The sequence below is a fragment of the Macrotis lagotis genome, chromosome 1 (assembly GCF_037893015.1).
Source record: "Macrotis lagotis isolate mMagLag1 chromosome 1, bilby.v1.9.chrom.fasta, whole genome shotgun sequence".
Classification (NCBI taxonomy): domain Eukaryota; kingdom Metazoa; phylum Chordata; class Mammalia; order Peramelemorphia; family Peramelidae; genus Macrotis; species Macrotis lagotis.
In genome coordinates this window covers 751,463,345-751,487,714 of record NC_133658.1, presented here as the reverse complement: position 1 = coordinate 751,487,714, position 24,370 = coordinate 751,463,345, and the positions used below count along the sequence as shown (strand labels likewise).

Sequence of the window (24,370 nt, the reverse complement as noted above, 5' to 3'; positions counted from 1 at the left end):
CTTGGATTAATTCCAAATCTTACCACTGACACAATTTGTGACCTAGAGCAAGTTCTTTTATTTCTTTATGCCTTAGGCAAATTCCTCACTGAGTTGAATTAATGTGAATATTCTGATTTAAAAAAGCAAAAATTATAGTTATATGATTTCTTTCTAATGCATATAATAAGCAATTTACTACATTTCTTTTGATCTTGGTTACAATGGTTTTATCTGTGCAAAAGCTTTTTAATTTAATGTAATTGAAATCATCTAGTTTGTTTTTGGTGATGTTCTCCATGTTTTCCTTAGTCATAAACTGCTCCTCTTTCCATGGATCTGCCAGGTAAACTAGTCCTTGTCAATCTAAATGTTTTATTTTATAATTTTTAAATTTTATAAAATTTTAGTGTTGTCCTGGAGTTCTTCATTACTATTCAGATATCTGATTTGCTTGGTGAATGTTAACTTCAAAGTGGACTCCAATTCTCATGTATTAACACTGGAAGAGTGTTCTATATTAAAGTCACAGAAATATTATTTTATTTTTGGGGAGAGGGAAGAAGAAAAGGTCTAGAATTACTATTTAGGCCCTGAAACTTTTGAGTTGCCCAATCACAGATCTTTACATCAGTAAAGATATTGAATTTTTAAAAAACCTTATCATGGAAAGGATAAATGACATTAATTTCAGGGTCATTTATAGCAAAAAATAACCTTAGGGTTTTGGACCATACGACCTCTGACATCTTCAACTTCTAGATCTGTGAATAGAAACTGATTTGTTTTATGTAGAATCTTAATCATTTAATAGCACCATATCCATACAGTGAAACTTAATACACATACAGCTTTTTATAGCAAGTTTTAATCAGATATTATTAATCAAGTGTAAAATACTTGAGTTGTATATGTACAAACCCAAGAACAAAGATTAAAGACTGGCAAAACACTGAACCATGAAACAACTTCATCAGGACAGGCAACAACAGATCAGAGACAAAGATTAATTATTAAGACAAAGGCTAAATGTTTATCAATAGACTGTCGCAAAGGATATGACTGATATTTGAAAGTACAGAAATACTACTGCATTTTTAAAATTAAATATATTATAGATTATCTAGTGCTTTCATTCTTACCATCAACTGCATGAAGAGAAGTGAGAGATTCTTCACTTTTAGCTGAGCGAAGGGTTCCTTCTGCCCGGCTCCCTAAAGAATCAAAACCAAAACATATATGTATTATTCACAATCTACATATTTGCTGGAACAGGAACACCATTTTTATATACATAATTTTAAGTTAATGAATATCAATATGTCCATCTAGTACTTTATCACATATTCAATTCAGTACCTTGTCTAATCCTGTCTTACAATGTTTTTACACTTATACACTTTATCTATATGAAATCTTAAGGAGAGGGTTGAGGAAGGGAATGCTGAATGACAGATGATGAATACAATGAAGAATACAGTGCTGCTGTGTTAGACCCAAGGTCACAATTTGGTGACATCAATATAAGGAAGGGAACTCATCTTGTAACATTCGAATTGGTGGATAAAAAAAATCCTCTGGGAGATGCCATGTCTCCTTGTAATCACCCACAGTCTTGACTCTGAAGAGTACTGAGCTTGAGTTTAAAAAAATTTTTTTTTCACGTGAGCTCAAATGGAGGATACTCACCTTTCAGAGCCATTGCTTTCATCTCTGAAGGCTCACTTTCATTACGCTGAAGTTTCCGCTTAGAAACAGATGATGATTTTCCTAAATTGAAAAAGGAACGCCAACTGCCCACAGGAGATTTCTTTATTTTGTTTGGGGGTCTTTTCCTAAGACAATGAAGAGAAGAAATCAATGCTAAGATACTCAAAGATGAAGTTATTACGAGAAAATGAGAAACATGGAAAAAGCCAAGAAATTTGGAAAATGTTAAACTGAAATAGTTTTAAATATTCTTTAGTCTACTATGAAGTTAACATTCACCAAGCAAATCAGATATCTGAATAGTAATGAAGAACTCCAGGAAAACACTAAAACTTTATAAAATTTAAAAATTATAAAATAAAAAATTTAGATCGACAAGGACTAGTTTACCTGGCAGATCTATGGAAAGAGGAGCAGTTTATGACTAAGGAAAACATGGAGAACATCACCAAAATCAAACTAGATGATTTCGATTACATTAAATTAAAAAGCTTTTGCACAGATAAAGCCATTGTAACCAAGATCAAAAGAAGTGTAGTAAATTGGGGGAACAATCTTTACAACTAATGATTCTGACAAAGGACTCATTTCTAAAATATACAGGGGACTGAGTCATATTTTTAAAACAAAAAGCCATTCCCCAACTGACAACTGGTTATGGCAAAGGATATACAAAAGCAATTTACAGATGAGGAGATCAAAGCAATCCATAGCCATATAAAAATTGCTCTAAATTATTAATTATTAGAGAAATGCAAATTAAAGCTTCACTGAGGTACCACCTCGAACCTCTCAAACTGGCCAACATGACCAGAAAGCATAATGATCATTGTTGGAAGGGATGTGGGAAATCTGGGACACTATTACACTGATGGTGGAGCTGTGAACTCATCCAACCATTCTGGAGAGAAATTTGGAACTACGCCCAAAGGGCAACAAAAATGAACATACCCTTTGACCCAGCAATACCACTACTGGGTCCATACCCTGAAGAGATGATGAAAAAGGGTAAAAATATCACTTGTACAAAAATATTCATAGCAGCCCTATTTGTGGTGGCAAAGAATTGGAAATCAAGTAAATGTCCTTCAATTGGGGAATGGCTTAGCAAACTGTGGTATATGTATGTCATGGAACACTATTGTTCTATTAGAAACCAGGAGGGATGGGAATTCAGGGAAGCCTGGAGGGATTTGCATGAACTGACGCTGAGTGAGATGAGCAGAACCAGAAAAACACTGTACATCCTAACAGCAACATGGGGGTGATGTTGACCTTGATAGACTTGCTCATTCCATCAGTGCAATAATCAGGGACAATTTTGGGCTGTCTGCAATGAAGAATACTATCTGTATCCAGATAAAGAGCCATGGAATTTGAACAAAGTTCAAGGACTATTCCCTTTAATTTAGAAGAGAAAACGAGGTATCTTATTGTCTGATCTTCTTATCTCTAAGACTTTTTGTTTCTTCCTTAAGGAGATGATTTCTCTCTCATCACACTCAATTTGGATCAATGTACAACATGGAAACAAAATAAAGAGTGACAGATTGCTTTCCGTGGGGGAGGTGGGGGGAGGGAAGAAAGATTTGGGGGGAAAAATTGTAAAATTCAAATAAAATTTTAAAAAATAGATCGAGATGGGATCTTAGCATTATAAGTTCAACCCATTCATTTTATAGATGAAGAAATTGGTTGAGAGAAGTAAAGAGACTTTGTCATGGTCTATTTCCTTCTCAATGTTGAAATCTGACAAAATCTAAAAATGGAATAGTAAATTACTTGGGTAAGAGAAAAATTTTAAGTTCCTAATACTATGATTTTTTTAAAGAACCCACTAAGGTTTTTATGTGAGGGAAATTTCATTGTATACAGGAAGAGAGATAAATATATACATAGGACAAGACAAACAACAAGTGATAAAGAACAATGTGGTTATCAAACAAAATTACCAATCAAAGGTACTTATGTATACATACAACTACATGCATATACACTTAAACATATATGTATATATGTGTTATGTATAATAAAATAGACATATGCAGCTGAAAAACCAAAGTGATGAGTTAACCAAACTTTTAATGTCTTTTTTTTTTCTTATGGGTGAGGCAATGGGATTAAGTGATTTGCCCAAGATCTCACAGCTAGTAAATATCAAGTGTCTGAGGCTGGATTTGAGCTCAGGTCCTCCTGACAGGTCTAGTGCTCTACCCACTGCATCACACCTAGTTGCCCTTGAAATGGCTTTTAAAATGGAAGGGTATTTAAAGAATGAAGTGCTATTTTTCCTAAAGATAAAGAAAATAAAGAACCTCAATCGAGGCTGAAGATCACTAGTTTTCTTGGATGCCATACCACATTGAGGATTCATTATGAGTTGCTGGACCCTTCCCCTGATTACAGGATTAAAAGCTGAACCTAAATAAAATCAGTTACTTCACCTTTCAAGAGGGAACTCAATTATAGTGTGGAATTTTCCATGAAGTGCAGCAGGCCCTTCTCCCACTTCGATATATTTGTTATCGGACACAGTTGGAGAGCTGACCTGAGCTTGTGTTCTTGCCTGGGCTTCCTCCAAAGTCAGTAGTTTGGTGGATGGAGAGGACACCATCAAGGACTTGGGCCTTGAAAGAGAACCTGAAAGTAGAAAGGGAAAATGAGACTTGCTAAAATAGAAAACGAGGATGTGTCCTGCTCTAAAAAATGTTCAGGATACCAACTCCAGTCAAGAAACATTTAAGCCCCAACAGTAGACCGAATTGTGTTAGATCCTGGATGATCCCAAGCAGAAAACACCCAAGTCCTTGGTCTCAAGGAGAATATACTCTGGTTGAAGAGTAGAATGACTCATATACACAAATAATTAAAATTCTTGTTAGAAAAAACAATTAGTGCTAATCAAGGGAAAGATAATTATTTCTAGTTGAAAGGGGGAAAAGGGGGAAGGTGTGAATAAATAAAAGTAAAAGCATTTATTTTACTATGTGTAGAACACTAAGCACCAGAGTAAGATCACACTGAGGTAGTTATCAGAAGAGCTTCTTAAAAGAGACTAAGGAAATCTATTTGGAGGGACTTGGGGGGTGGAGTCAAAATGGCGGCAAAAAGCTAGGAAGCTCCAGGAGCTTTTCCTTAAACAAATTTGAATGAAGTCTCTAAACAGATCCTAAAGCAACAGAACCCACCAAAAAAAAAAAAAAAAAACCCAGTGAAACAAACAACTTTTCAGCCAGATATCTTGGAGGAACTTCAGGAAAAGGTTTATTTCATGGGTCAAAGGGAAGTGAGTGTAGCTCAATGGATGCGGGAGAACTGGGAAGGCAGCAAGAGGCTTTTAGCCAGAGCACTACTAAGGTCTTGGCACAGTTCCTCCCACAATAAGGATCCCAACTCCAGCTCAGAGAGCAAGGTTTCAAGTCCTGGGAAACTGATCCTTTATTGGGCTGCCCTCCTGGGGATCTCAGAAAAGGAAAGAAGTGACAAAGTGCCTACATCTGAAGCCTCTAAAGGGCTAATGAATTGGTCTAGATTCCAGAAAGACCTCATGAAAGAGGAACTCAAAAAGGATTTTAAAAATCAAAAAAGAGGGGTGGCTAGGTGGCGTAGTGGATAAAGCACCGGCCTTGGAGTCAGGAGTACCTGGGTTCAAATCTGGTCTCAGACACTTAATAATTACCTAGCTGTGTGGCCTTGGGCAAGTCACTTAACCCCATTTGCCTTACCAAAAAAAAACCTCAAAAAAAATATCAAAAAAGAAAGGAAGAAAAACATGGAGGAAAGAAGTGAGTCATGCAAAAAAATTATGAAAAATTAACTAAAGAAAACAATTTTACAAATAAAATTGACCAGCTAGAAAATAAAGTCAACCAACCAGAAAAGGACACAAAAAAGCTAACTGAAGAGAATAAAATCTTAAAAACTAAAACTGGACAAATGAAAATGAGTAACTCTGAGAGACAATAAGATTCCATCAAACGCAACCAAAAGGCTGAAAAAAAATAGAAGAATATGTAAAATACCTCTTAGGAAAAATGACTGACCAGGAAAATAGACCTAGAAGGGATCATTTACAAATTACTGGTCTACCTGAAAGTATCAGAAATTCAGAAAAAAAGGGCCTGGGCAATAGCAAGCAGAAAATTATCATGGAAAACTGCCCTAATATCCTAGAATATGAAGATAAAAATAGAACTGGAAAGAAACCACTGATCCCCCCCCCCAAAAAAAGAGATTCCAAAATAAAAACCCCAAAGGAATATTTAGCCAAATTTCAGAATTCTCAGTTAAAGGAGAAAATACTGCAAGGAGTCAAAAAAGAAGGAATTTAGATACCAGGGTATTACAGTCAGGACTGCACGGGATTTATCAGTTTTAACATTAAAGGACTGGAGGGCCTGGAATATGATATTCCATAGAGCAAAGGAGCATAGATTCAATCAAGAATCCTGTAAAATTCAGCATATTCTTTCAGGAGAAAGATGAACTTTAAAAAAAAAATAGAGAACTTACTAACTTATCTGATAAACAGACCAAAACTGAAAAGGAAATTTGATCTTCAAATATAAGACTTAAGAGAGCTGAGAAAAGTTAAACACAAGGGGAGAAAATGTTAGATAACTCCTGAGAACCATATTTCTCTTAGAACAACTGAAAGGAACATATTTAGACAGGGTATGAGTATAAATTGACTGTGATGTGATCAGCTTTTGAGAACTGTATTCCTATTGGGTCAGTGGAAAGGAAGGTACCTAGAATGGAAGTGTAGGTATAACTGACAGGGATGTGATCAAACTCTTAGCTCTAGTGGGTTGCATTTATATTGGGACAATTGGAGGGAATGCTCTTGAAAAGAGGGTATGAGTTTAAACTGTGATGTAAAGGATGCCTTTGGCTCTTGAGAATTAGACTTCTATCAGGACAGTTGAAAGGAATATACTTTGCCAGAGGGTATTGATACAATTAAGGTGTAAAAAAGAGGATTATAAGAGAGAGAGAGAGAGAGAGAGAGAGAGAGAAGACATTAGAGAACAAATAATAACACATGATGAGGTACAAAGGACTTATTATAGATAAGGGAAAGAAGCCCTGAGTAAATCTTATTCTCAACAGATTTGGCTCAAAGACAGTATAACACATTCTCAAATAGATTTGGAAATTTATCTTATCCTACAGGGAAGTGGGCAGAAGGTGAAAGAAAGGAGAAGGTAAGACTGATAAATGGAAAGGATTAAGTAAAAATAAGGTACAGTAAAAAGGGAAGTAAAGGTTAAGTAAGAAAGGGGAGGATTAAGTAAAGGTTGAGTAAAAAAGGGAAGTAAAAAAGGTTAAGTAAAAAAAGGGAAGGATTAAATAAAAATAAAGGTAAAGTAAAAGTTAAAAAAGTAAAAGGGGAAAGGAAGAAGAAAAAGGAAAAGAATAGGTATCAGAGAGGACAGATTGAGAGATGTACCAGTTAGAAGCAAAACCTTAGTGAGGAGGGGTAAGGGGAAAGCAGAGAGAAAAAAGTATAAAGAAAGAAGACTGGAAGGCAGGAAATACAGAATTATTAATCTTAACTGTGAATGTGAATGGAATGAACTCTCACATAAAAAAGCAGCAGATAGCAGAGTAAATTAAAAACCAGAATCCTATAATGTATTGTTTATATGAAACATATTTGAAGCAGAGAGATACACATAGGGTAAAGGTAAAAGACTGGAGCAAAATATGTTATGCTTCAGCACAAGTCAAAAAAAAAAAAAACAGGGGTAGCAATCCTAATTTCACTCAAAGCAAAAATAGATCTAATTAAAAGGGATGAGGAAGACATCATAAAGCTAAGGCTAGCCAATAGAAATATTTGTGAAATTTTGAGAAACACTACATCATTTAAGTGGGAAATGGCTAAACAGGTTACAGTATATGAATAGTATAGAGTCCTATTGTTCTATAAGAAATCATGAGCACAAAGATTTACTTGAACTGATGCTGAGTGAAGTGAACTGAACCAGGAGAACACTGTACATATTAACAACAGCACTGTGAGATGATCGACTATGAGGGAAGCAATTTCTCTCAGCAGTTTAGTGATCAAGGACAATCCTGAAAGACCTGTTAAGGAAAACAACATCCACATCCAGAGAACAAGCTATGGATTCTGAATGCAGAGCAAAGCATACTAGATTCACTTTCTAAAACTTCTTTTATGTTTTTTCTTTCCTTTGGTTTCCCCCTTTTGTTCTAATTCTTCTTTCACAACATGACTAATAGGGAAATATGTTAAAACTATTGTACATGTACAACCAACCTATATCAAATTGTTTGGGGCCATAGGGAGGAGGGAGGGAAGAGAGGGTGGTAAAAAAAAATGTGGAATTCAAAAGCTTGCAAAAGAATGATTGTTGAAAACTATCTTTTGCATGTAATTGGGAAAAAATAAATTAAAAAGAGAAAACAAAGACTCTTATAGAAATGAGACTGAATTTGAATAGTCTGTTACAAGACTAGAGAATGCTGTGTTCAAAATTACTGATATGGGACACAGAAAAACCAGATATAGGCACAGCAAGTAGTTCAATTGAACTATGTGAAAATACTATGAAGTAAGACTGAAAATGTGAAAGGATGAGGCAAGGAAAACAGCTAGGATACTCCATAGGAATGTCCACTGAGACTAATGAGAGTCTCAGTTATAAATGGGATAATGGGAGTGGAAAGAGGGGTAAAGGTGAAAGATTTTTTCAGGGAAGAAGAGATAAACGCAACCTCTGGTAGCTTTGGAAACATGTAAATATCACTGCAAAAACTATTTTTTGATATAATTGTGTAAAAAAGCTACATTACTAAAAAAAGGGTACTTAAATGCTGCCAAGTTATCCTTTCATGTGGTATTTTCTTTATTCATAGTAAATGGCCTTGGTGTAATGATTCTTCTGTAAAAGGATTAGAAAATTGTCTAACATCTCTTTTTCTTCATATAGCAAGGAAAACTGATTTTCCCTTTTTATGCTTTTAGGAGAAGTCACTTTTATAGAGAAAAGTGTGAATCAATACAAGCTTAGTCATACCTGCCCCATCCTGAATGACTGCACTAATTTTGCAACTGAAGAGAACATCCACATGATTAAGAATAAATTCGACCACCACTGACTGAATTCTCACTTCCATGAAGGCAGCTGTCCCACTGAAGCAAGCAGATTCTATCTGTTTTGATCTGTGAAAAAAACAAGTTGCTTTTAGAAATTCACTAAGGTAAGCAGACACTGGTATATGAATCATCAAATTATTTAATTCTAAAATTGAAGGATATATATAAGAGATTTTGAGACACGACATCTACAACTCATTAAACAAATAAAGCAACTGAGACATAGAGAGGGGACTTGACTTGCCCACTGTCACAATGCTGTAACCTATTCTGAATCCTCTAAATCAATCAAACTTATAGTATCTATACCTATAAAGTGTTAAGTGGGTTTTATGCTAAGAGCTGGAATGGAATCCAGTAGTAAGTTACAATTCTCTATGTGTTTCAGTAACAAAATATTTGATGAAATTCGTATGATAAAGATAGTACTAAAATGATCTTATATTTCTGACAAGTTTATTGAAGGCAAGAAGTACGAATTACCTTAGAAGATTTGGAGCCCAAACAATTGCAAGGTTCTTGGCATGCATATTTGTGATGGAACAATAATCAGCTAGAAGGGACAAGTGTCTCATTAAGAACTCCAATGTTCTACAAAATGAAATAAACACACCAACATCTGTTAGCAGACTGAAAATATCCATCAATTAGCATTCCATTCCACAAGCAGCAAAATCCATTAAAATGTATTTCTTCAATTGTAAAAAAGGAAATAAAGAACATACAAAAATGAAAACTTTGCAACCAATTAATTATAAGTCTTAAATAACTGGAAGAAAGGAGTTAAAGATACTGAATATAGTTACTGCCAACTACTAAAAACTGCAGTCAACAATAAAAGAACTGGGAAAATTTGATCAAAATAGGATCAACATTTAGATAACCAGCCATGGTGATCTCTGACTATATATGTACCTGATTTAATTACAACCAGTCACAAAAATAATACCTGGGAAAAACAGTACCGGTTAGGTGTCCCTGTGGCTGCCTCAGTGAGATTTTCCTCACCTTCCTCCCTGGTCAGCAATTACCTGGGACTATGCTTTTATCATTGTTTAGTCTTTTTTTCTATCAACTCTTCATGACCTCATTTGGGTATTTTGGGTTGTTTTGGTCTGTTTTTTTGCAATGATACTAGAGTGATTTGCCATTTCCTTCTCCAGCTCATTTTACAGATGAAGAAATTAAGGCAAACAGAGGTAAGTGACTTGCCCAGGAATGCACAACTAGTCTGAGGCTGGATTTGAACTCAGGAAAATGAGTCTTTCTGACTCCAAACCTTGACACACTCTCTCTCTCCATCACCACCTAACTGCTCCCTTCTGCCTTTTTTCTGCTCTCACTTTGGCCCTCGGGGTCCAACATGGCAGATATGGCAGTGACAAAGGGAAAAAGGAAGGGTTAAGCTTTTTTCTAAATCTCTAAGGTCATTTTTTCCCTCTTCACTAGTTTCCGCCCAGTGTGTGGCAATAAATGAATACTTACTCCCTTTCCCCCTCTTCCCATGCTTCAGCTCCTATCCTGTTATCTTGGTCAGAGTCCCTAGTCTTGCTCCTTTCTCTTCTCTTCAGGTCCACATGTTGTTTTTTGTGCCTTAAGCTTCACCTCAGATTCCTCATCTCTCATCACTCCTTTTGGAGATGATATTCCTGGGCTAAGAAATTGTTTCAGTTTTCTAAAGGTTGAGAAGTACTTTTTCAAATTGCAGGGGAAGTTGGAGAAGTAAGGAGGAGAGGACAATGTTCTGGTTTCCTCAGGTGGAATAAGGAATACATTCTCTCATATATGGCAGTCAGATTCTTTGATATTAGGATTCCCACAATTCGAGTAATACATGAAGGAGAGTGGGCTAGCATGCTGGACTTAGGGTTAACAAGATCTGGGTTCAAATTCCAAATAAAATGGGGTGGCTAGGTGGTGCAGTGGATAGAGCACTGCCACTGGAGTCAGGAGTACCTGAGTTCAAATCTGACCTCAAACACTTAGTAATTACCTAGCTGTGTGGCCTTGGGCAAGCCACTTAGCCCCACTCTCTTGCAAAAAATAAAAAAATAAAATAAAAAAAAATCCAAATAAGACAGTTGTGTTGGCCATTTCATCAAGCAACAGTATTTTAGCTCTTGGTTTTTAGAGGGATCTAAATTATAGACTTTTTCTCATGTTAAAGGTAGCAAGATGGGGGTACAGAAGTAGTAGAGTTAGTATTCTGAAATTGAGAGGTGATAGGAAGTACTGTTCCCTGTATCTCAATCTTCAAAGGAGTCAGTGTAGATTTCACAAGAATCGGGAAACTGACCTAATAAAAATGATAATTTTGTCCCTCTTGATCAATAACAGTAATAATTTTATATGCTTTTCAAATGCTATATTATCTGATTTTTCACAAAAGCCACTGAAGTTGGCACTATTATTCATGTGTTTCAAATAAAAACCATGGTTAAGAGTATTTAAATCAAGATCTTAAACCAACTAAACTTTGCTGAGTAAGTAAAGGCTCTTAGTTAGAGGATTAGATGGACTGCAGGATAAGAGACCCAAAGGATCAATGAATCTAACCCCTCTCATTTTCCTTTTGAGGTAACTGAGGGTCAGACTTCACATGAGGTAACTTGTTCAAGGTAAAATAGGTGATATATATATAAGCAAGAAAGCTGGCATCTGAGCTCAGGTCTTTCCTGACTTCAAATCCTGAATCCTTTCTATTGAGCTATCCTGCCTCCATAGGATTGGGAGACTTAATTCTGCAGGACAAAGAGATTTTTTTTTCTGTCACAAAACCACATGGAAATCTATTTTGCAAGATTGCATAAATTCACTGGGTGTGGTAGCATATGCCTAATCTGAATTACAAGGAGGCAGAAACTATCTGATCTCTAGTGCTCAGGAATTCTGAGCTATAGTGGTCTATATCAACTGGGTGTTTGAACTAAGTTTTGTATCAGGATGGTAAGCAAGTTGCCTAAGGAGGGATGAATTGGACTAAGATTGGTTCAAATTATTTCCTTTGGATAATTCAAAGAGTGGTTGTAGTAGAGAATTAAAAACCTTAGGAGCAGAAACAAAACAGTTTGACTTGAATAAAGACTGCATGAAGAAGTGACAGAGATAGGGACTAAACCTGTAATTCCATTGGTATTAAGAACTTCTGGGAAGAAAACTCCCTCTTATGAATGCAGGTTAACACCATTTTTGCCATATACAGATACTTAATCTTGGTTTCTGATAAAACAGTACATCAATAACTGTGCTTATTTACCTCCTCAAAGTATCCTTGAGGACCAAATCAGAAAATATATGTCAAAAGACTTTGAAAAACTACAGAATAGTATACAAACACAAGATCTTAGTACTGTATATGAATCTGATAACTTCAAATTCTTACCTATCTATATTAATCATGAAGCATTTATTCTGTTCTACACATTGAGTAAGAAGCCACTCTGCTTTGAGGAGTTTATATTCTGAGCAAGATAACAAGCACAAAAATAGGTACAGAGTTAAGGAATTATTTGTTGAGTAAGATGCTATCTTACTGCTTCTATATGTTGTAAGGCTCTCTTTCTACTCCCAAGAAAAAAGGAAGTTGGGGCAGCTAAGTGGCGCCTGGAGTCAGGAGTACCTGAGTTCAAATCCGGCCTCAGACACTTAATAATTACCTAGCTGTGTGGCCTTGGGCAAGCCACTTAACACCATTTGCCTTGAAAAAAAAAAACCTAAAAAAAAAAGAAAGAAAAAAGGAAATTTAATACAGCTGAGTTTAAAATGTAATCACAGGGAGCAGGCTTATATGTAAGACTGTAGGAAACTAAGGCTATATAGTCTCCAGGAATTGTCTGTTCCAAGTGTCCACCAATTTCCTTTCTGACGTCATCTTTCCTAGAGAGAAAGCTAAATGAGTAGCATTAGTTGAAGGTCAGAAAGTGTGGAAGCTTTGTGTCTATCAGAGGTAGGGTCATTGGGTTAACACACACACAGACACACACACACACACACACACACACATGACTTTCTTGCCTATCTTTCTGTTTTATCATTTGTCTCAGGGATGGTGTGATGTGTTGCTAAATAGAGCTTCTTTTCTGCTGAGAAACTTAGTGTTGATTCTTTCTAAACCTATATAAATAAAAAGCCAAATCTTTCAACTACTTCTTCCTTTTGTGTGGTCTGTTTCTTGTGTCAGAGAATGCAGAAAACTTGGTGGCAGGAAGAATCAGGAGACCTGGGAAGGAATCAGACTAAACACTGCGACATTTTAATTACATAACATAAAAAAGTCACTTAAACACTCTCTGTAAAGTGAGGGGACAGACTTGATGACCCACAAAGTCTTTCCAGTTCTAAATCTGTTCCCATGAAGCTGCTTCAGAAGGAAAGATTATCAGCATCTGAGAAGACTGGGAAAAGCCAACTAAAAAAGGTGGAATTGGATAAGGATTTGTGAAGGAAAGAGTAGTTGGAAAAAGAACATTCAAGGAATAGGACTTAAACTTCTAAAAAGGGCATGTAGGTGAGAATATATGTATGAGGGATAGCAAGCTGCTTCCTACAGTTGGACTATTAAACCCATGGAAAGAAGAACTATCTAAGAAGACTTAAAAGACAGAGGTGTTTGCTTAACCCTAGAAGGAAGGAAATAAACATTTATATAGTCTCCCATAATGCCAGATATTATGTTATGAATAGCTCCTAGAGGTAATAAGAATCATTGGAATTTAATGAATAAGTAATGCAATGATCAGAAGTATGTATTGGGAAAATACTATGGCAACTATGTGGAAGAGAGAGTAAAGAAAGACCCAAGACATGAAGACTAATTAAAAGACTATTGGTGAGACCCTGATGGAAACTATGTAGAGGTGGACAAAAAGAGACCTGTGTGACATATTGCATGGCAAAAGAAACTAAAAGATTTGGCAACTGATTTGATATATGAGTGAGTGAGAGTGAAGAACTGAAGATGATACTGATGTGAACCTGACTGACTGGAAGGATGATGGTGCCCTCAATAGTAATAATGAAGTCTGGTCAGTGAGGTGCTGCAGTGAATAGACCACTAGCCTTGGAGTCAGAGCAGGAGTTCAAATTCAGTCTCAGATACTTGCCACTTACTAGCTGTGTGACCCTGGGCAAGTCATTTAATTCTGCTTGCCTCACATCCAGGGCCATCTCCAGTTGTCCTGATCCATATCTGGCCACTGGCCCCAGATGACTATGGAGGAAAATATGAAGCTGATGATCTAGCACAGTACCTCCTCACTCAAACCAATTCCTGGCATCACTTCCCTGTGTCATGGTCTTCAAAAATGAAGCATAAGCATTATTAATGAAGTCTGGAAAGGCTGGAGGGAAAAGAAATAATTTTATTTTGGACATAAGCAGTTGGTGATATTCGACTGGAAGTTGGAGGAAAAAAGACTGATTATAGAGATCTGGAAATCAGTTATATAGAGATGGAAATTAAATCCATAAGAGCTAATAAGGTCACTAAGAGAGTACAGAGAAAAAAAAGAGGAGGGGTCACTCACAGTCAATGGACATGGTATGGTTGAAGATTCAGTAAAGAAGACTAAGAAAGAATGGTCAGATATGGGGAAAGAGGATGATGTCAGAAGGATGTGAGATAAGAAAGTGGGAGGAGTTCCTGATGAATAACCCTGACTTTTTGCTGAAATGTAAGATACAGTTCTCACCTGAGAGAATACGGAGAGACATAAGAGATTTGAGGACAAAAGATAAAGTCTAGAACAGCTGCTGGAGTAAATGGAAGAGTAAATCACTTTATATCCAAGGAAGTAAACTGAATAATTACCATAAATATTTTCTAGAAAATGAACAATATTTATGTAAAATTAAAATGATAGAAAGTTTAAAAGGAGACATTTCAAAAAATCTGTTATTTCTTCAAAATGCTGAGGTCAAAAAACCAAAAAATTCAATTTAACCACAAAAAAGCTTATTTATAATCAAGTCCAGAAAAAATTACTTTTGGACAATTTTTTTAAAAGTTAGTCAAAAAAAGTTAATTTTAGGTATCACTAGGCCTATTATTTGGTATTTTAAACTATTACTTGGTATTTTAAACATAAGGCAAGACCTGTAATGTGGAGGGGGGAGTTGTTGGATGACATCATGAATTTTTATTAGCCGTTCTTCATCTGTTGCTGCAGAAACTGCATCCTGTAACACAAAGACAGAGAGATAAATACATCACTGAATTTTGCTGAAAAAGAATTATTAATTGAAGCTCTTCAGACCCAGTTCAATTTTCAGACTGGATTTCTTTACCCTCATAATACTGAATTGGAAACATACAACATGTTAATAAAAAAAAGATTTATACTTATATGATCACTGAAACTGATAAAAATACAATCATAAAAGCTAGATGAAAAAAATTCTGTGGGACATTAGGTTAGAGATCCAAAAACAGAGACTAAAAAAAAAAACAAAAATCAAAAAACAAAACCTGCTGAAACAGCAAGGATTGTGACTGGCAATGAACATTAGTGGAAAAATAAGGAAAACTTTCAGCTAAGCCTCAAGTTTGGCTCTAAAATCATTACTTGCATTTGGCCAAACCAATTAGTTTGTCTTCTGTCTTTTAAACAACCCATAATAAAGTTTCCAACTTAAAAAGACTTGCTTCCAAATCAGCAAGGACTTACTGAAAATTTCTCATACAGCTGGTAAGTGAGAAGAGGGTTCGGGAGTTCTCGAAAATACAGCTTACAAAGGGAACCAACAGAATGTATATCTTGAACATAAGGTTCTTTCGTCAGGTCGGGAATATGTTCAGAGTCAAATTCATGCCTAAAGAAAATACGTGGAAAGAACAAAATCAAATTCTGTTACTAACAGAAGGCATTAGAAGAAATAAAGAAATCCTCAAAGGAAGAGTCATGAGAATTCATTTTCTTTCTGAACGTAACTGACAATAAGTTACAATCTAAATTTGTATGTTCAAAAGAGCACAGCTTCTCTCCCCTGCCAAGAGTTAATCAAGAGTTAATGATATGAGCACCATCAATATAGTCTGCTCTTGCAAGGTAGGATATAGTGTTCATTCTATCAAACTGACAATAAGAGCTTCAAATCCCAAGAGCTGAACAAAGTTTTTTGAAAATGCTAAAAATTAGGGCTGAGGGTAGTTGGTAAAGATCAAAATGACTGTGCCTAGAAATTCTTTGGATGCAGGCAGTGGAACACAGTAAGTTTCTACTGGTGAAAGAGAAGGAAGCCAGAAACCACACAAAGTGATTCCTTACAGAAACTCTACTTTTCACAGAGAGAAAATGTTCATGAAATACAAGTTGTTTTCAAAACGCCAAGTCAGGTCAAACTTAATCATCACTGGAATATCTACATCAAAATAGTTGGTTTAAATTAGCCAGCACTGATTCACAGACATGAGACCTAGGACTAAATCCTATGGAAAGTTATTTGTGGATCTGATTCTGAGTCACTCAGTATCTAAATAACTGGTTTTGCAAAGAATATTAAATCTTTAACATAAGAGCCCAAGGTTGAGTTCTTTCAAATATGGTGTTGCTACAAATAAAGAATTGTTTATAAAAATGAGCTCTGTAAATGAATAAATTTACTGGTGGACAGAGGAAATTTCCATCTATAGAAAAAAGGTCAGAAAAAAAAATAATGTAATATACAGCCTCAAATCCAATCTTTGTCTCTGAGAATATATACACCTCAAAGGGAGATTTACTTTCAGCTTCCAGTATTTTATTCATTCTAAAGAATTTATGCAGCACAATCCTCAATTTCTCTGTTAAAAGTTTATTTGATTTTCATAATGTTTTCAATTCATTATATATTTGATTTATAGAAAGAAACATTTCAGATGTTTATATTCAAAGTAATGAAACGGAATTCTGGGTAAAATAGTATTATGTATAACTTACTGTCTTCCTCATTTACTAACAGGAAAGCCTAGAAGAAAAAAAGTCACTGATTTTCTCTCTATATAGCAATATTTCCTAGAGAAACATATGTTGTGAAACACCATTATATAAACTGAAGTTCTGTGAGAAAAATTCTATACTAGCAACATTTCTTTATATTTTTCACCTAGCTACCTCTCATTACTGAAAATACCCAAATTAGGCCTACTTTTCACTCTTTTATTCCAAAATTCATTGATCTTTGTCCTGGAGCTATTTTTTACCTTCAGGTTCAGCAGACTAAGCATTTATAAGTATCATCAATATCATCCAAATCCTAAAATGTTCCAAGGTCAAATTAGTTCAGGAAACATGGTCTTAGAGGCCTTTTATTTTCAAATTTCAGGTATAACCTCCAGCAGATAACGTTTAATCTTAGATTTAGGTTCAAAAGCTACTTTTGGAGTTGACTGTAATCTATTTTGGAGGAAGAATTTAATGCAGCAGACATTTACTCAGCTTGAAAAAACCATGTAAGGCACTAGACTAGGTGCTGAGGAAAATCCATGCCTTCTACTTGGTCTTATTTTCTTCTACAATTGTGGTTAACTTTTTTTTTTAAGTTTAATGTCACAAAAAACATTTGGGGCATTCTGGTGAAACACAACGACATTTTTACAACATTAAAAAATGCAAAATTCTAGTAGAGATGATGATATAATTTTTTTCCATCCAAATTTGCAGACCTCCTAAAATCTGTGTACTACAAGTTAAAAACCTCTTTTCCCAGATGAATCATGTAAACAAATTAATAACTACAAAGTAATTTGTGAAAATGGAGGAAAGCAAAAGCAATGAGGAGGTTTTCAGAAGGATAATGCCCAGGAGCAGTTAGGAGGAAGGTAAGGATTCAAAGAATTGTGGGGGGACAGGTTAGGGGGAGGAGTGCATGTGTAAAACAAAGGGAAGGGAGTAAAGAGAAGCAAGGTTGGAGCCACATTTTGGGACTGCTGAGAATAATGCCTTTTGAAATAGTTTGTATTCTACCTAAGGAATAGAAAGATTTTTAGTAGGAGGGGGGCATGGTCAGATCTGTGCCTCAGATGACTTTTATCAGCTGAGACTGAGGGTGGGAAAATAGTCCTGGTGGGGTTGGGAAGGGAAGGGACCTGAAGGAGAAATATTAGAAAAAGAAGAGACCAATTAGGAGATATAATAGGAAAGATGAGAGATGACAAGACTCTAACTTAGAGGCTTGATTATGTGAGGAGATATTCTAGAGAAAGAATTAATCATATTTATCAATTGATTAAATATAGGAAATTAGAGAAATGAAAATCTATAATGACTATGAGGTTATGGATCTGGCAAACAAATCCAGCCTTCATTACAAGAAGTTTGGAGAAAGGAAGAATTTATGGAAAAGCAATCAATTATATTTGGATATGCTGATGCTAAAATGTCAATGGTACCAAGTGAAGATGCTATGGCCTTGTTAAACTATAACTACTGTGATATACTTTACAGTATCTGCTTTGCAGTTCTAGGATCTATTCTTTTAATATGCATAAGGATATGTTTGTTTCTTAGAATTTTTGATTTTGTGCATAAACATAGTTCTGTGAGACTCAATTCATAAAAATTATTATTAATTAAAATTATTGAAGCCTTTACCCACCCATTAGGAGAACTCTTGGATTTTAGTTTATTCCTCACTCTCCATTAGAGTCAGTTAGTTTTCATATGTAGAATTTCCTAAGAAAGTCCTAAGTATTTCCAAAAGTGATTATTCAGGGAGCATAACAAAGCTATTCCTGGACACTCCTAAAGAGTACCTAGGAATCAAGGGAGAGGAAAGGGAATAACTACTGATTAGGCAATATCCAAGTATTTTATCATCTGAACCTCACAATAGCTCCTGAGGGAGGTGTTTTTTATTATTATCCCTAGAAATCAAGGATAATAATAGCACTTATAGGATTGTTATGAGGATCAAGTGAGATATCTGTAAAAAGGGGTTAGGATTAAACCCCTAGTAAATGCTATATAAAAGTTAACTTCCCTTTGAAGAAAAAATTTAAGAGGCTAAGAAGTGAGTCAGGAGGAAGTTTCTTGATATTTAAAGATGTTTGATAAGATGGCAGAGTAGTCTCAACCCAGCTGAAATCTCCAAACAATACTCTTCAAACAATTTAAAAATAACTGCTTGAATCAAATTTTTCCAGCCTAAAACAACTCAGGAGGTTGGCAGGAGAGGTCTGCCAGGCAGGGGCCAGCCCAGACTGCAACAGCATCATCAGTGGGCTTTGAAGGTGCCAGGACAGGGACAAGTAGAAGCTTCAGGAACTCTCAGCCCAGAGCCAGGAAGGGGTCAAACAAGTAGTCACAAAGAGGTTTCAGGGGATGCTTTGCTGTAATGGATGCAGCTGGAGTTGACCTGAACCTCTAATGCTCATAAGCAGTTCTGGATCTCAGTTCTAGGGTGGAGGAAGCATGCCAGTGATTGGTCATGAGGAAGTAGGGACCCCAGTTGCAGTTTCAATGAAATGAGGGGCACTATTGCTTGCTGCTACAAGGGAGTAGATACCTTCCAGATCTCAGACCAGTGATCATACCTCTCTCCAGATTTAAATATAAAGTTCAAAATCAAGAAACAGGTTAGAATAATGACAAACAATAACAAATTTGGGTATAAAAAGCTGCTATGGTGGCAGGTAAGAGTAAAACAAACTCAGAAGACAACAATGTGAAAACAGCTATAAGCAAAGCCTCAAAAAGAAAATTAATTGAACCAAAGCCCAAAAAGAATTCCTGAAGAGTTAGAAAAAGAGATGAATGATTGAGGGAAAATTGAGAAAAGAAATGGGAATAATATAAGAAAATCAGGAAAAGAAAATTAATAGTTTGGTAAAAGAGGCACAAAAAACAATGAAGAAAATAATGCCTTAAAAAACAGACTTAGTCTAATGATAAAAAAGGCACAAAAATTCACAGAACAAATCTATAAAAAAGCAGAATTAGTCAAATGGGAAAAGAGAAAAAGGTACAAAAACTCATTGAAGAAAATTGGAATTGGACTAGTATAAGCTAATGACTCCAAGAAACATCAAAAAATAATAAAACAAAATCAAAAGAATGAAAATTAGAAGAAAATGTGAAATCTTATCAAAAAGAAAACAATAGACTTAGAAAAGAGATTACCAGACTAATTAAACCATAAATTTTAAAAGGATACATATTTTAAGAAATTATAAAGGAAAAAACACCCCAACATTTTAGATCTAGAGGATAAAATAGAAGGGAAAGAATCCACCAATCAATTCCCTCAAGCTATCTGAAAGTGAAAATTTTGAGTATTATTATAACCAAATTCCAGAACTTCCAGGTCAAGGAGAAAATACTGTAAATAACCAGGAAGAAATAATTAAAATATCATGGAGTCATGTCAGAATCACACAAGAAACAACAACTTCAATAATTTTTTCCCCCTGAAGATTAATAGCCCCATCGTTTTAGTGCAATGAAGGAAAGCAGCTAGTTCAATTTTAAAGGGGGAAAAAAGGGTACATAGTCTGCATTGAAAATTTATAGGAAACTTAAATAGCTGCTTCTGGTTAATGTTTCCTTGACCATGAAAAGATGAAAAAAAATGCTTAAATAACAGACATCCCCACCACAGTTCAAAAATCCACTGTCATTTCTCCCAGTCCATAGACCACCCCCCCCCCACCCCGCCCCCGGAACTAATCTCTGATAATCCTGCCTAATCTCTGATAGGATTCAGAAATAAAGGTGCTGGAAAAATAGAGGGAAATTGCAGATACTTTCTGATCTCAGAAATTTATTAGTTTTTGAGAGCTTAAGGGACTTATCTTATCTCTGTTTGCTCCAGTTTTCCAAGCTGTAAAGAGAAAACTAATAATGGCTCTCACCTCTCAGGGTTCTTGTAAGGATCAAATAATATAATGATTGTGAAGTACATAACAAAATATTTGGTATCTGGTAAATGCTATGTAACTGTTCACTATAATTGTTTTTTCTTTAATTTGATGTAATTATTCTATACTTAATGCTATATCAAGCTTTAAATGTTATTAGTATAAAATATCAAAGATAATAAAATTAATGATTTCTAAGTAGGATAATTTGGAATTATATTTGACTGAATTGATATCATCTTACTAATGCTTTAGTTCATGTTTTAAATACTTGATAATGTATTTGTTGTCACTGTATTTCTAAATTCTCTTATTCTGTGAAATGAGATACTACTTTATCAGAAATGCTATTAGAAAAATGACTAAAAAAACTTGAAATTGTTAGAATATGAACTGTACTTTTAAAAAGAATGCTATAAAATAGACATTTGAAAATAGCAATGTATATTTTGTTTCAAAACATAATAGTAATAATAATATTGCTTACTATAACAAAATGTGAATTTTCATTTGAAAACTGGCTATCATAAAAATCATATAAAATAAAAATTTGTATGGTAATTTAAAGATAAAATTTTATTACATTAATATGAGTTAACTATCAGTCATGTCTGCCTGTCTGTATGTCTGAAAACCCAGAATGTGGTTATTTTTAATTTACAGCTGTTGTTCATCATTTTTCAGTCCTTTCTGATTCTTTGTGACATTATTTGGATTCTCTTGGCAAAGATACTGAAGTAGTTTGCCATTTCCTTCTCTAATTCATTTGATAGATGGGGCAACTGGGGAAAACAGAGTTAAATGACTTGCCCAGAGTCATATAGCTAGCAAGAGTCTGAGGCTGGATTTGAATATCTTCTTGACTCCAGGTCCAGAACTCTATCCACTGTACCATTTAACTAATTTGAAAGTAAAAGATAAATGAAATGTCAACTATTAGGAAACATCAGTAAAGATATTTAAGCTCTAAATTGTTGTTAGTGGAAAATTTGCTATTTGAAAAAACTCATGGGACTATAATTTACTATTATTTTAAGTTTTGATTACTAAGATGGTTGTCAGAAGTGTAATGATATCAATATGAGAAAACAGTATGTGCTATGGTATATGTCATGGTCATCTGTGCCCTTGAGAGAATGAGTTTTGAAAATGTTATAATTATATCCCTCCTTTTCCTTTCATAAACATTTTTTTAAAATCAGGACAAGTAAGATGTAGAAGTTTTAGAATTATTATACTGGATATATTAATTAAAAGATTGATAGTGTAACATTTCAGTGTTATGATTATAGGATATGAGTATGAAAAATCTTATAATTTTAATCTGTGTCAATGATCAAATTATAATATAGATATTCCCCCTAGAGAGGGAATTAGAAAAAGCACTAAGACAAAGATGTAATATAAAATTTTTCTAATTAAGTGGAGTAATAAGTTTTGAGAAAGCAATAGGATCAGACTGTTTCCTCTAAGAAATATAAAAAAGATAGGCTTCCAAATATATCTAGCATGAAAATTCAGGTTTTATGCTTTGTGTTAAAATTGGATTAAGGATTTTTCATATAAAATTGTATTGATAATTGTAATGAAAGTTAAATTATTTTCCCATTTCAAAAGTATCTGATAATATAAAAAAATAAGAGTTCATTTTATAATAGACCCTCATAATTTCTTTTAAAGATTCATATATCAGGTTTTAGGTAAACCTAAAAACACCAAGTAGGTATATAAAAACTGAAATTTTCTAAAGTTTTAGAGATTGTACTACACTATATTGATTTTGTTCCAGGCAGATTTTTATGAGAATTATCTAGGAAACTTTACAAATGATTTGGAATCAGACAAGCAGAGAGGCTTCTTCATTGCAGTGCTGAGAATAAAGCCTGCTCCAAAATGTGCAAGAGAAGATATCTAGGGACCAGACTCAAAATATGATGATTAATTAATATCCATGATCATTTTTATATTGCTTTGCCCTTTTGTTTCAAGGTATTTATGTTTAAGTTCTCTTCGTTATTTTGGTGACATGTAAATCTCCCTTCTTAAAATTAGTCCATTGTGAGTCCTATAAGTAGTTTGATTTGTAACCTGTTATATAATTATGATTATGAATTTATAAAAGAAACTTATAGATTTAGTTTATAGATAAGCAATACATAAGGTAGTGGAATGTGTACTCTCCCATAAATCAAAAGGGTGAATTTAGAAAAGTAGGGCAGCAAATTCCTAATTGTGGGAATTGACTGAACCACAATGATTCTATCTTATGAATCAATTTTGGAGCTAGGAAGTTACTATTCAATTATGAATGTCTTGTTCAATTTCTGCTTTGTGAGAAAACTTTATTGCATTATTTGAACCCAAGCCTACACAACTGGGAAACTCGACTTCCCTTAACCAAGTACCTAAGTTATACTGACCAGAAACCCAGTCAGAATTAAAGATAAATAAAAGGAGTTTTCTCACAACTATATATCTGAAGTAATCCATTATGTTTCATCTGAAAACTGGCTCCAATCAGTTGTTGTTTCCATGTTCCTTTGTTTGTTTACAGATGTTTGGAAGGAATGAGCTATCTCATTTTCTGAATTCAGCAAATTGTACCTGTTTGCTCTTCCCCTTCCAACTTGAAAAGCAGGTCACCTGATGTTTTATTGTTTCCTTTTAATTAATTGACCTTAATAATTGTTTCCATGTTTAAAAGTCTTTCTTCCCCTGAATTGGGGGTCCAGGCCTATGTTGAGGAGGTCAGATACGATTTGCTGGGTATTAGGTATGCATTGCTTAATAAAATAAGATGCTTGGAAGAGGGAACCTTTGTTTTCTTCAGCCATTTCCTCTTTTACCTGGCACATCTTTCCATTTGACTCAAGTTCTTAGTAGTACAGGAACATTTTTTCCCCTTTTTTCTCTCTAACCTCATTTACCATAGATGCCTGACATAGAGAAAACACTTAAAAATGCTTTTTGTTGGAGGAGGGGAAGAGAATGGGGTAGTCAATCGGGATTAAGTGAATTGTCCAAGGTCCCACAGCTAGTAAACGTCTGAGGTAAAATTTGAACTTGGGACCTCCTGACTCTCCAGTCTGGTCTTCTATGCACTGCACTACCTGTCACCCCCAGTAAATGTATCTTAACTGATGAAACTGTGAAGTTAGAAATGACAAGATCTGATAACAGATTGGACATATGGGGTGAGTGCAAGTGAGGTGTTCATGATGCTTCAAAGTTGTGATCCTAGGTGAAGTAATTGAAGTGATGGTGATACTTCTGATGACAGTAAAAAAAAAAACTGGAAAGAGGGGAAAGTTGGATGGGGGCCAGATAATGATTTCTATTTTGAATGGTTTGAGATAAATATAAATATAAATATCCAGTTCAAGATGTCCAAAAGGAAGTTGAAAAGGTGCTGGGTGAAAGTTTAGGGAAGAGAAGGGGGCTGATATATAAATCTGGGAATCATATGCAGAAAGATGAAAATTGAAGCCATGGTTACTAATGAGATCAATAAGAGATAAAGTGCAGTGGTAGAAAAGGGTTCAAGACTGAACTGTGAAAAGTGCATGATTAATATCCATGACATGGCTAAAGATCCAGCAAAGAGACCTAAAAAGAATAGTCAGATAGCATATCAGAAGAGAACATCATCACCAAAAACCTAAAGAACAGAGAGCATTGAGGAGAATGTGGTGATAAGCAAAATCAAAACTGAAAAATGA

General features: G+C 34.9%; 1 protein-coding gene across 16 annotated transcripts in view; it reads right to left on the bottom strand.

Annotated features, from left to right (window-relative positions):
* The window catches only part of ARHGAP32 (Rho GTPase activating protein 32), a 380,058-nt gene that overhangs the window by 10,623 nt on the left and 345,065 nt on the right, over positions 1 to 24,370 (bottom strand). For all 16 annotated transcript variants that reach the window (XM_074216323.1, XM_074216331.1, XM_074216324.1 and 13 more), the window contains 7 exons: positions 15,484 to 15,628; positions 14,913 to 14,995; positions 9,302 to 9,409; positions 8,739 to 8,884; positions 4,134 to 4,329; positions 1,669 to 1,814; positions 1,122 to 1,193 (listed from right to left, as the gene is read on the bottom strand). In XM_074216323.1, coding sequence (XP_074072424.1) covers positions 1,122 to 1,193; positions 1,669 to 1,814; positions 4,134 to 4,329; positions 8,739 to 8,884; positions 9,302 to 9,409; positions 14,913 to 14,995; positions 15,484 to 15,628 — 896 coding nt within the window. The remainder of the gene's footprint in view (positions 1 to 1,121; positions 1,194 to 1,668; positions 1,815 to 4,133; positions 4,330 to 8,738; positions 8,885 to 9,301; positions 9,410 to 14,912; positions 14,996 to 15,483; positions 15,629 to 24,370) is intronic.